The 12,411-nt window shown below is 40.2% G+C and overlaps 1 protein-coding gene across 3 annotated transcripts in view; it reads right to left on the bottom strand.

Annotated features, from left to right (window-relative positions):
* LOC126281550 (myrosinase 1-like) overlaps positions 1–2,624 on the bottom strand; it is a 46,084-nt gene extending 43,460 nt beyond the window's left edge. For 2 of the 3 annotated variants that reach the window (XR_007551285.1, XM_049980612.1), the window contains exons 1-2: positions 2,435–2,595; positions 1,499–1,629 (exon numbers count right to left, since the gene is read on the bottom strand). Coding sequence is in view for 2 of the 3 variants with exons in the window: in XM_049980612.1 (XP_049836569.1) it covers positions 1,499–1,516 (18 nt within the window). In the remaining variant the exon portion in view is untranslated. Of the gene's footprint in view, positions 1–1,498; positions 1,630–2,434 lie in introns of all 3 variants that reach the window. The other variant, XM_049980613.1, reaches the window with a different exon arrangement.
* Positions 2,625–12,411: the final 9,787 nt, after the last annotated feature.

The raw sequence follows: 12,411 nt of genomic DNA, 5'->3' as shown, positions 1-12,411 counted from the left end.
CAAAAGATTCGGAAGAAAGGGAATCTGGCACACTGGTTGGAGCACTGACTCGCGTATTCGGGGAGTGCGGTTCAGATACCATTCTGATCGCAATTACGTTTTCCACACATTTCTTAAATCGATTAATTCTAGAATGATGTCTCCATGCTTATCCCTTTCGTGACTTAGCTCTATGTATAATAACCTCGTCGTTGACGGAACATTGTTCCATAATCATCCTTACTTTCGTTTCTGTAGGCCTACAACCAAGATTCATTTACGCGGGGTGTTCAATAAGAAATGCAACACTTGGTTTCATTCAGGATTCCTATACATCGTGTTATTCTCCACTCTTCTACCTACAAAAGACTACTTCTCAAAATAATTTCAATGCGTGGATCTTACGCCAACCTACTGGAAGGTTATTTATGCCCACATGGTACCACTCTACTGGTCGACGTTGGAGTCAACGTCCTGCTGCTTCAATAATTTTCCCACGATCCACTTATTGCTTCCCGCAGAGTGCCTCCTACATTGGACTAAACAGCTGAAATTCTGAAGTTGCGTGATTTGGACTGTAGGTTGGATACGGAAGAACAGTGACGTTTTGTGAGCTCCTCTCGGGTGTGTAGACTAGTGTGAGGCCTGGTGATGTGAAGAAGAGGGAGAAGTTTGTTTCAATCACCTCGAATGAGAGTGTCCGCACGTTCCAACATTGCAGGAGTCACAGCTGTGTGCGGCCGGCTGGCATGCGGGAGATCAGGAAGGCTTGCGCGACCTTCTTGTAGTAATGACAGATGCCTCGCGCAGCTACTCACCATTCGTTTATTCCCTGCCGAGTCTCATCAGACATTGTGCACGGGTCTGTGAATATCTGAGATGCTCTGGTTTTCGCCGAAGGAACTCAGGTACTTCTCGCTGCTTGAAACGCGCCTCCATGTCAGGCGCCACCTACAGCTACTTCAAAAACCTGTAAAGGCTGAAGCTGGAATGTTCCACGAAGTGCGAAAATAAATTCAGTATATTTTCTATTGAAATCGGCTTAGGAAAAAATGTATTGCATCAGTTACTGAACGCCCCTCGTGCTTCGTTATTCACTATATATTACAGTGTAGAAGTGGAAATTACTGCCAAAATGATCCCTGCAATCATTATAATTACTGACTAAAACGGGCATAGTCTTTCATGTATAGGGCTATATCAAATGAAAGCTTTAGTCTACCAGGTATTTGACTTTCCTAGGTTAAGGAATTTCAGCGTGATCAAGTTTCACCATTTATTTCGATATCGGACATTTAACCAAAGCATATTGTTTCTGAAAATGAACTGACGTACCGATTTTGAAAAAAAAAGCACTGACTCTGAATTAATAGAAGACTTTTTACGGCAAGCGATTTGGGTAGGTAAATCACCAGAGTTTTGGTATATCAAAAGAGCTGAGGAGACAATGAAGACATACGTCGTGCTGCGATCTACATGAGCAGACGTTAGTCTTCTTCACTTTGGAAAGTATACTTACGTTGAGCGCCTTCAGCATCTGCACGTCCTCCTGGTACCTGTGGTAAGAATCGCAAGCGACGTCGCCGGTGTCTCCTGTGGTTTATTGTGGATAGTTGTGGAAGAAGTAGTCCTGAATGCTCTCTCCTTTGCCTGTACAAATATGCAAGAACATTACAGTATATAATGTGTCATCCAAGTTTATTATTGGCTTTGTGTAACACTATCAACGACATGAAACTTAATGAAAGCACACATTACACAGATAATTTAGTACCTTCTGCAGTTGCCATTATTCTTTAATGGTTGTTCGATCGTAGAGTTTCGCTCTTAGTCCATTAACAAGTGATTTATATCAATTTGTTCGACATCACAGTTTATATTATTTTAAATAATAGTATAATAAAATTATCCCTGGAATTTATTTTAGGTAAATCTTCACTACCACTTTCAAGTCCACATGAAGGATGAATAGCCCTGTGTGCATTGAGTATTTCTGAGTATACTTCAGCACAGGATCTTCGCAACAATTATTCCGTAAACATGTGGTCTTAACTTGTATGTTGAGTGGGATGGGAATTAAAATTTATGTACATTTAAACGTTTTCTGTTTTATTACAATTACAACACCTGCTCTCATAGACACCATAACAATGGACGCTCTTAAATATACACAGGTGGAGTGATTTGTATTGCATAACGTCACATCCATGAAATTTTTGGAAATTAGTTGATAATGGACTAATGCCGTAATTGTACAATCGTACAACCAATAAAGCAGAACCGACTATTGCTTACTAAACTAAATCATTACAGGTGAAGACCGACTCTCAATTAAGATCATCGAAATATATTACTGTAAGAGTAACCACTAAACGTAATGCAACGTCTTCTAATACACGACTTTTTTATTCTTTGTTACTTTGCTGCGGAATGACAATAATGCTTCTAAACTCACCATCTTCATTCCAAGCTCCTTCGATCTGATATGCGGCTGTCCCAGCTCCAAACATGAAGTTATCTGGGAATCGGTTAGTGGCATTCTGTGCAGAAATACCGATGAAAACAGCTGTAAAGGCAATCAGGAACTTCATCGTTGTCGTTGTTCAGTGACTTCGTGTGAGCAGCTGCAAGGACTACGTACATATAATGTAGTTGCCTTGTAGTTTCGTGAGATGTTTTCGTAATCAGCAATAACTAAATCAAACTTTTTCTGTTATCATCAGTTAATCAGAAAATTTCCATTGCGCTGTTGTGAAATACAAGTGCTTCTCGCTGAGAGTATCACAGATATGTGTGTGTGTGTGTGTGTGTGTGTGTGTGTGTGCGCGCGCGCGCGCGTGTGTGTGTGTGTGTGTGTGTGTGTGTGTGTGTGTGTGAGGGGGTTGGGGGGGGGATATTAAGAAGTAGCGTGTGACGCAATGATATCGTTAGAAGCTTTCTTATCAACTTCGTTTGGATTATCTGGTGTATTTCAAAAATGGATTAATACAGACCTGACCACAATCAAATGTTCAGATGTGTGTCAAATCTTATGGAAGGTAACTGCTAAGGTCATCAGTCCCTAAGCTTACACACTACTTAACCAAAACTATCCTAAGGATAAACACACACACAGCCATGCCCGAGGGAGGACTCGAACCTCCATCGGGACAGCTGCACACTCCATGACTGCAGCGCCCATACAACTCGGATATTCCTGCGCGGCCACAATCAGATATTCACTTTTGATGGTAACCGGTTTCGGTCAGACAATGACCATCATGAGACCATTGAAACCGTGATGGTAGGGGTGGTGGTGAATGGAGCAGGTGTCGTTGCACGAACTGCAGTTGATATTCGTGGAACCACGACATCTACTCCGTTCACCGCCACCACCTACCATCCGGTATAAACAGTCTGAAAATGGTCACATTCTGACAGAAACCAGTTACCATTGCTAATAAATGTTTCATTGTAATCAATACTGTTATCAATCCATTTTTTAATTTAGCTAGACTACTGATTTTCTCCACGAGAAATGTTCTCAAGAATTACTCGAGTGTAGCGTCAGTCTGATGTTTGGAAACGCTAGTCCTGAAGAAAAGGTAATAGTCAACAATTACAAGTAAACAAGTGACTCATTCCTTCGTTAAATGCTAATTCCCAATTACAGATACAGTAATTACATAATTTTTGGAACAATAGTGCAAATCAATAAAATTCTATTGCTGAGGGTGCCGACCATTGACACCACTTTGTTGTGCCCTGACAGCACTATGTGCGGGTGAGAACGATTTAAGGAGCCAATCCAGGGTTAGAAGGGGAGTGACGTCGGTGGGGCCCAGTGACAGCCTGGTGGCGGAGAGAAACTTCTCATTTCACTTAGGTTATACATTTCATCACTGACAGTGCGAAGCAGACACGCCCCACTCTGGTGTGGCAGGCACGTGATGACCAGTAGGCGGCTTGTATCCACCCTAGCAAAGAGATAAAAGTGACAGTGTCCTATAATGCGGACGTAAGGCGGGCGTCAATAGAGTATAATGACTTTTCTGGAGACTAGAAATGTACTCTGTTGCAGTCAGCATGGGTTTCTAAAAAGACGATCGTGTAAAACCCAGCTCGCGCTATTCGTCCACGAGACTCAGAGGGCCATAGGCACGGGTTCCCACGTAGATGCCGTGTTTGTTGACTTCTGCAAGGCGTTCGATTCAGTTCCTCACAGTTGTTTAATGAACAAAGTAAGAGTATATGGAATATCAGACCAATTGTGTGACTAGATTGAAGAGTTTCTAGATAACAGAACGCAGCATGTCATTCTCAATAGAGAGAAGCCTTCCAAAGTACGAGTGATTTCAGGTGTGCCGCAGGAGAGTGTCGTAGGGCCGTTGCTATTCAAAAAATACATAAATGACCTTGTGGATATCATATGAAGTTCACTGAGGCTTTTTGCGGATGATGCTGCAGTATATCGAGAGGTTGTAACAACGGAAAATTGTACTGAAATGCAGGAGGATCTGCAACGAATTGACGCTTGGTGCAGGGATTGACAATTGAATCTCAGTGTAGACAAGTGTAATGTGATGCGAATACATAGAAAGAAGGATCCTTCATCATTTAGCTACAATGGAAGCAGTTAATCCCATTATCTGGGAGTAGGCATTGGGAGTGATTTAAAATGGAATGATCATATAAAGTTGATCGTCGGTAAAGCAGATGCCAGATTGAGATTCATTGGAAGAATCCTAAGGAAATGGAATCCGAAAACAAAGGAAGTAGGTTACAGTACACTTGTTCGCCCACTGCTTGAATACTGCTCACCAGTGGGATGGGTATCAGGTAGGGATGATTGAAGAGATAGAGAAGATCCAACGGAGAGCATCGCGCTTCGTTGCAGGATCATTTAGAGTATGGATGTAGATCTAGACGTAGATGTAGATGTCGGTAGCCCAAAGCCTCAGGGGCACGCCCCTTGGGTTGCAACTGCGTTCACTATAGAACGCCTGCGCTTAGGCTGCTCATGCCCAGATTCCGTCCCCTTGACGGGAGTCTGTCGGCGGCAGGCACTGATTGCAGGCTGGCATGCTGTGGAACAAAGTACCACAGTGTGCACTCAGTGCAGGAGGCAACTGGCCTAATGTCGTCTCGAATGGATGGCTGCAGCTGGTGGCACCTAGCTGTCTTGTCTTCGACATAGTTCTGGCATCATGGTGATGCTGCTGGACTCTTAATGTATCTGTCTCAAATTTCATTGTTCTTTATAAGGCCCTGGGGAGCATTTGTAACAGTATTACCCGGTCCTCAATCACGTGGAACATGGTTCTTGGCCTGGTTTGGCGACACCATCCTGCCCATTTTGTCTATTAGTGCTGTGTTATGCAGATTTCACCAGAAATGGCTAGATCGTCTATCAATACTTTTACGAAAATTTGGTATGGGCTGTATGTCACCACACCGGTCTTACTGTCCAGCGGTAGCTAAACCTACGCTCCCTGGGTGCTTTCTTACAAATTCCCGTAAGTTTCACTTAGAACTAGCTCGTGACACTACATTGTTTCCATCCGTTGGGAAGACCAAGTGCTTCGGGTCTTGCTCAGGACCTCCCCGCCCCCATGCATCCAGTGTCGATTTAGAACGTAAGTGACAAACTGTACATTCCTACATTAAATTTGATGGCTGCTCCTTTAAAATTCCTTCAGCACATTTATCATCTGCCCTATCTGCATGCCGGGCACATCCTTGTTCCTACGTGTTATCATCCATACTTCTAATCCTCCTCAAGCCACAGCAATTCATTCTCCATGTCTCGTGTTGGGGATCAATTCCACTGGAGCCACATTACTGACTGATTGGGTTTCTGAACATATTGTCTTCTCATCGACAACAGAATCAGAGTCACTATTCCACAAGGAACTGCGTCACTGAGGCGCATGGTTACCTGTTGCCTGCCATCCCAAAACTGCTCAAAGTTCTGCATTAGCTGAGCCACGTGTTCAGCTATCATACGACTCAGTGCATGTACTAGACTTGGTTCCCATATATCGTTCAAGAAGGTAAGGTTTTGTTTAGGTAATATCTTCAGGGGTTCATCCGAACAATAGAGCTGCAGTTGTATTACATTTAAAATAATCATTCCTGTCGCCATAGATAATTTGTAACAATCTATGGGTACTTTGTATTTCTGACGACTTTGTTAATAAGCTCATCTGATACATTAATTTCAGCTACGCACATTTTGGTCCACGAAAATGTTATCATATTTTTCGGAAGGCTTGTTATTTTAACAACGTGGGAAGGAGAATTAGGAGAGTCTTGTCCATTTGTGTACTTTGTCGAAAACCTAAACCGTCTGTCATCTCACATCATGCTCCATTGCTTCTTATTATTCCTATTAGATTAACAAAACTAGCTCCTGTTGATCTTCTGAGACCCTTTGTTAAAACACTGAATGGATATTCGTACGTTCTCATCGCTGTTGAACTTGCTTCAAAATTTGTTGCTTTCGCACAGTATGCAAAGCCACAGACGTCCTGTATCTAACGCCTTTGTTAAAAACTTCGGTGTTTTTATTTCATTGTACTCTCCACATTGTAACCCGTCTGATCACAAGTACTGCCATACCAAATGTTACACTCACACTTTGACACACTTACACTTTGAAACATGATCTGTCCTTTCCTTTTGTGTTATTCAGCTATGTTTATGTGAACCCTTGTGTCTCTGTGTTCTTCATATCCCTCTGTGTTTACCTGCTAAGATTAATTTGGTAGAATTTTTTTCTTCTAATACTAGGCTTCATTCACTATGACGAGGAATACTACTATCCTCAGATCTAATCTCTGTTTTTCTACCATGTTCGGAAGATGTTCTGTTAGCTTCTACTGGTTTCTCGTTTTTCATTCATTTACTTACGTCACAATTCCTGTAATACTCGTGCATATGCTTATTTTTGTTCTTTTTGTAAAGCCTGTATTACTACAATTGTTGTTTGTATTATCATGTTATTTACTATGATGATGTTTTCTTTACATTTGTACTTGTACTCATATGTTGTTAAGTTGTAATTGTGTAGACACCAATTGTTCAAGTTAGGTAAATAGTAGGGATTCATTTTACTGCACACATTTGTCTGTTGGTCATACTATATCTATCAAATCTTAGAGATTGTATGACTGTGTTAGTGCTTGCCCATGTGTTGATAATTCAGCTAGGGACTGGTTAACAGCATTGCTGGTTGTAAGGATATTCCAAAAAAATTAGTGAGTGCATAAGTGGTGGTTTATTTGCACCAATACTGACTACATGGTAGTGGCTCATGGATTTGCTATATTATTCTCAAGAGTCTTCAGTTGTGATTTTGCACCCACACAGTCCCAACAGATGGATGATGGCCATCTCTACAAGGACTGCAGTGGGTCTGTATCTTTGGTGGATCACTCGTATCATAATCTCTACAAGGACTACTTTGGGTCTGCTCTGTGGTGATCCATTAATTCTATCAAAACTCTTCAAGACTTTGCTACTGCTGTGGGTCTGCTCTGTTGTGGCTAGTTACCAGTCTTACAACATCAACTGAAATCTTCACATCAAGAGTAGCACTGTCTTTCCATGGGAAGGTCAACACTACTTCTTGAAGACTGCATGGTTGCGCACTATTTATTTGTGCATTTTCATATACTGCTCAGCCTTTGTGCATAAAACTGGCGTAGACTTCTCTTCCGTTAAATTATTAGAAATGTCTTAAGGCACTGTGGGGAGAATAATTCAAAAAATGGTTAAAAAGGCTCTTAGCACTATGGGACTTAACATCTGTGGTCATTGGTCCCCTAGAACTTAGAACTACTTAAACGTAACTAATCTAAGGACATCACACACATCCACGCCCGAGGCAGGATTCGAACCTGCGGGAGAATAATTACTTTCTTGACCAAAACAAATTAATTAACCTTTGTGTGCATATGATCTGTTCGATGTTGTTAATACAAAAAAGTTTAACAACTTAGTCTTGGCCACTGCACAAAATACTTTGTAAAATTTTTTGAGGGGCTCAGGGGGCTATGTAAGTAGTCTGCTTGTATGCTGGCAGCGCTATAGACTATATTAATGTTACTGATAGCGCTCTGCACCCACGGCAAGAGATTCTGTGGTTGAACACGTGGAATTATTGACAACTATATAATTTTTGGAACTGAATGTCACATGAAGCAGGTAAAATCTTCTAAATACATTGTTTTCTCTTCAATAAAATCTTTCTTTTGCTAACCATAAGCCTCCTAGTAGTTAGAGCCTACAGTAGCAAGAATCTTTTTATTTAGCTCGCTGTAGTTGCTGCTTGCTGTAGCTCGTGTTATGAAGTTTTCTGTGAGGTAAGTGACTTACAAAAAAGTATGGATTATTGTTAGGATTTCTTACAATTCAGGGCCATTCTTTTTGTGTTAATTATGTTTGAAGTCATGTTGCTACTGGATAGAAGTAAAATTGCGTTGCGCTAGTATATTGTCGGTCATAAATGACTAGGTAAAATGTGAGTTGTTTTCGACAGGGAAAATTCCGTAGGTCGGTGTTGAAATGATAAAAAGAAGTAAAGGCTATGAAGTTTCAGCTACTCAGTTATTTTAGTGGACAAACACAAAGAAGTTTCAACTCATGTTTCTGGCATTCCCCACTAAATTTGTTCGTTCACGATTTTCGAGTTGGTGTCAGCATTTTTTGAGATAAAACATTTAGTGCTATCTCTGATGTGACTCAGTACATGTTCATAGCGAGCGTTCAAAATTATCTTCCTGTAATCCTCTGTGAACCCAAGTATCATATTGAGTTGGGTACGGAAACCAAAATGAACACTATCAGCAGCAAATTCCTTTAGTTTCCTGGAAATCCATAAATTCCAATAGGTAATTTGTCGTTCGCAACCAGTAATCTGCAATGGGATTGCGTTATGTGGCTAAAAGATGCTTATCCCTTCTTTAGCGTTGCAGTTCCCGGATTGAGCACATGATCAATAATTTGGTTATTCAGACGATACTGTATTTCCTAAAATAAGTGAAGTGTGCAATGTGTACTTAAGTCGATATCACTAGTTTTCTGCAGTCCTGACTCGTTCACAAGTCTTCCTTTAATACACAGACGACTTTCGCATGGTAGCAGCTAAGTATTTTCATTTTGTAGTTCAATCGATATGGAATCGTTGTTAGCGAAAACTTGTTGACCAGACGACTTGTTCTTATGATACTCGGATAGAGTAATGCCATCGTTAACGACAGTTCTTTCTCTCACATTCAGTAGGTAACTCATCGTCATCATCTTCTTCTTTGTCCTCTCCCTCGCCCAGCATAATGTCAGATGAGAGTTCGCAGAGAATGGTGGCCGTGCTTGCAGCACTGTGTATCATAATGTGGACAGTATCTGTCGATTGTAAGACTTTTCCACTTCTTTACATCCATTTTTATCAAGTCGGACACAACACGTTGTCTGAATACGATACCCATTGGGTTTTCGTAAGCGTAATCAGAAGAGGAAGAAGAATCAAGATGGTTCACTTCGGAGTCGTGTCATTAATAATTTGACCAAGGCACTTCATACTGCTGGATACTGATACTGTAGGCCGATAACAGAGCTGGTGGAATGGTTAAACAGAGATGATGTTAGTATGAACCCATTAGGTGCGGCGTGCATGGTACATGACACCGCTAATGCAATGCAGCCAAATAGTTTGTCAGATAGACGTGATATAGACCGCATTCTGGCAGAAAAAGCTTGTTGTAGAGAGAAAGCAAAAGATGCTAGGCTCTGTGAGATACTAGCTGGTTTAGCACAGACTGGTTCGATGAAAGCTGAAGTAAAAGTGTGTTTGAGTATGAGAAAAGGTAAGAGAAGATGGCGAATAAGAAGATTAAGAATAAAATACAATGAAAAGCATAATTAAAACATTCCGGAATAGTGTGAAGTGTCTGACTCCAGGCAGTAATGGCATTACAGCCTCTCGTAAAATAGTTTCAAAAACAAAACACTCTCGAACGATGTGGAGTAATTTATGTGTTGCTTTTAGAGTTCATAATAATATAGGCTCAGGTTTTGAGTGAAATTTAATTGAGAAATAAACTTTAAAGGAAGTAGAAAATTCAGTAAATATTCAGAATGTTAATATCAATAAACCTTAAAGGAAGTAGAAAATACAGTAAATATTCAGAATGTTAATATCCTAACACTGCTTGTAATGTATTTCTAGGGGTTCAGTTGGCAATGTTAATCCTGCACATCTTTTACATTAGTTCTGGCATGCATTACTGACTGGACAGGAGATGGTGGAATTACTATATACGCTCATTTACTTCCCAGTCACGGTAAGGTACGTTTCAGAGATGAGTATGTCAATTACAGGTCAAGGAGGAAACTTTGTGGATTGCGAAGTATATATGGTTTCAGCATGGCAGAAGAAACCACAGTGTATTATTTTGACAAGGGTCCATTGCAACCACAGGATCACAAATATTGCGAACTGTTTCCAGATACAATTAGTGGCATCATATCTGGTCCTTCCAACCTTGGAAAAACGAATGTGATTAATAATCTTCTACCTCATGGAAATGGGATCAAATTTGAGAATGTGTACGCGTACTCCAAATAGCCTCTGCAGTGTAAATATAAATTTATAGCACAAGTGTTTCAAAGCTTGAATGATATTAGCTGCTCACATTATCAAGCAATGAGTTTGTCGTATCGCCTGACGAAGAGCTTGCGCTTTCGATTTTTATTTTCAATGATATTTCTTGTTATAAGCATGCTCATGTGACAACATACTTCTCTGTGGGATGTCTGAAGAAAGACAGAGATTTTATACTTGCCAAACGTATTGAAAATTCCGAAGTAGTTACTTAGAACCAATGCTAATCTAACTATTCTCTTCAAGCAAGACGAACGTAATTTGAAGCATGTCTTCAGCTCTAATCTTAGCCCAGATATTACTTTTGATCAATTCCTCGAAATATGTAAACTAGCGTGAAGTAAGAATGCATATAAGTTTTTGGTTATAAGCAAAGATGATGATTTAAATAATGGATGATACACTATTAATTTCGATAAATATATTTTTATCTGAGACAGCGTGTTACATATGAGCAGTGGTGTACATTGAGACTTTTATTTGTAATTGTTTCAGTTGTAATTGAGATATGACGTTGTGAACATGTCTTTTAATTCGACTGAACGAAGGGTGAGTCTTAAAAGTCAGACGATGAAGTCTAGATGAAATATTCGTAGGAAATTGGCCATGATGCAAAACGGACAAGCTGAAGTTGACTCGATATTGGAAAGAGCATTTAAACATATTTCTCAACCGTTAGAGAGGTTGGGAGAGTTGTGCTCACAGAAAAATACCACATACCTCGACAAAGAAAATGGGTTTAAAGAATTTATAAAATCAGAAGAAGATGATGAATACGACCTGAAACATGGTGATGAAGTAGATCCAGGAGAAAAGTAATGCCGAAAACAGAGGTTACACTGGCAACATCATCTTTTAGTAAGTCATTAGACAGAAAGTGTGTTACAGTATATGGCATTAGAGTTTAACGAATAGCAAGTGTATCGATGATTGGTGATACACCAACAGGTGCTGAAGATGACGATTTCTAAATTCCACTGCAATGTGCCCGAAAATGAGAGGATTATGTAAAATATTGTTTGAAATTATATCTCCTAAAAGTAGCTAAGATCTTCAGTAGTGTGGCAACATTCACAAGGCTTGGAATGCCCGTAGGCGACGCCACCTTTCTTAAATCATTAAATTCAAACCGGAATTATAACTACACTCAAGTCGTTAAGCGTCCAATAAACAAAACTGGTGGATCAGTTGTATAAGAAGACGATATGCTGTTTAAATGCACTTCAAGTTAGACACTGGAAGACAATCTCCACCGCATCACCAGCACATATCGATATGGTTCACTGGGATAATCCTAAGTTATTAATTTCCTTGTTGGCTTCGAAAGCAGCGGGCAATAATTCATACGATAATGAAATGATGTATGTCGAAGAAGAGCTTCACGAAGCATTGAATACTGCCAAAAGCGTTTACGATGCCTGACGCGAACACTAGATTACGAAACAGTGCTGGTACTTACTAGTTTTTTGATAGGAAGAGTGTACACTGGGTTATAGAATTACATGGCAGAACTTAAAGAAAGGCAGAATTTAAAGAAATATTAAAGTAAATATTACGGAGTGTATGGCGCCACGAAAAGAAACAAACGTGTTTTAGTTGACCTTCTGGAAGATAACAGAAACGCATTATCTTATGACTTACTAGGGCGCTGCCATGTCTACTGTCACTGTTGAGACAATAGGAAACGTGTTGAATCATTATGAACTGAAGAAGTATTTCTCGACAATATAAATGATTACTGATGATATGAGAATGCAGGCTTTCTCGGCGAATCTTGAAGATAAATTCTT

This window comes from Schistocerca gregaria, chromosome 7 (genome assembly GCF_023897955.1).
Source record: "Schistocerca gregaria isolate iqSchGreg1 chromosome 7, iqSchGreg1.2, whole genome shotgun sequence".
Taxonomy (NCBI): domain Eukaryota; kingdom Metazoa; phylum Arthropoda; class Insecta; order Orthoptera; family Acrididae; genus Schistocerca; species Schistocerca gregaria.
The sequence above is the reverse complement of the archived record's forward strand: the minus strand, read 5'-3'. Positions and strand labels throughout refer to the sequence as shown.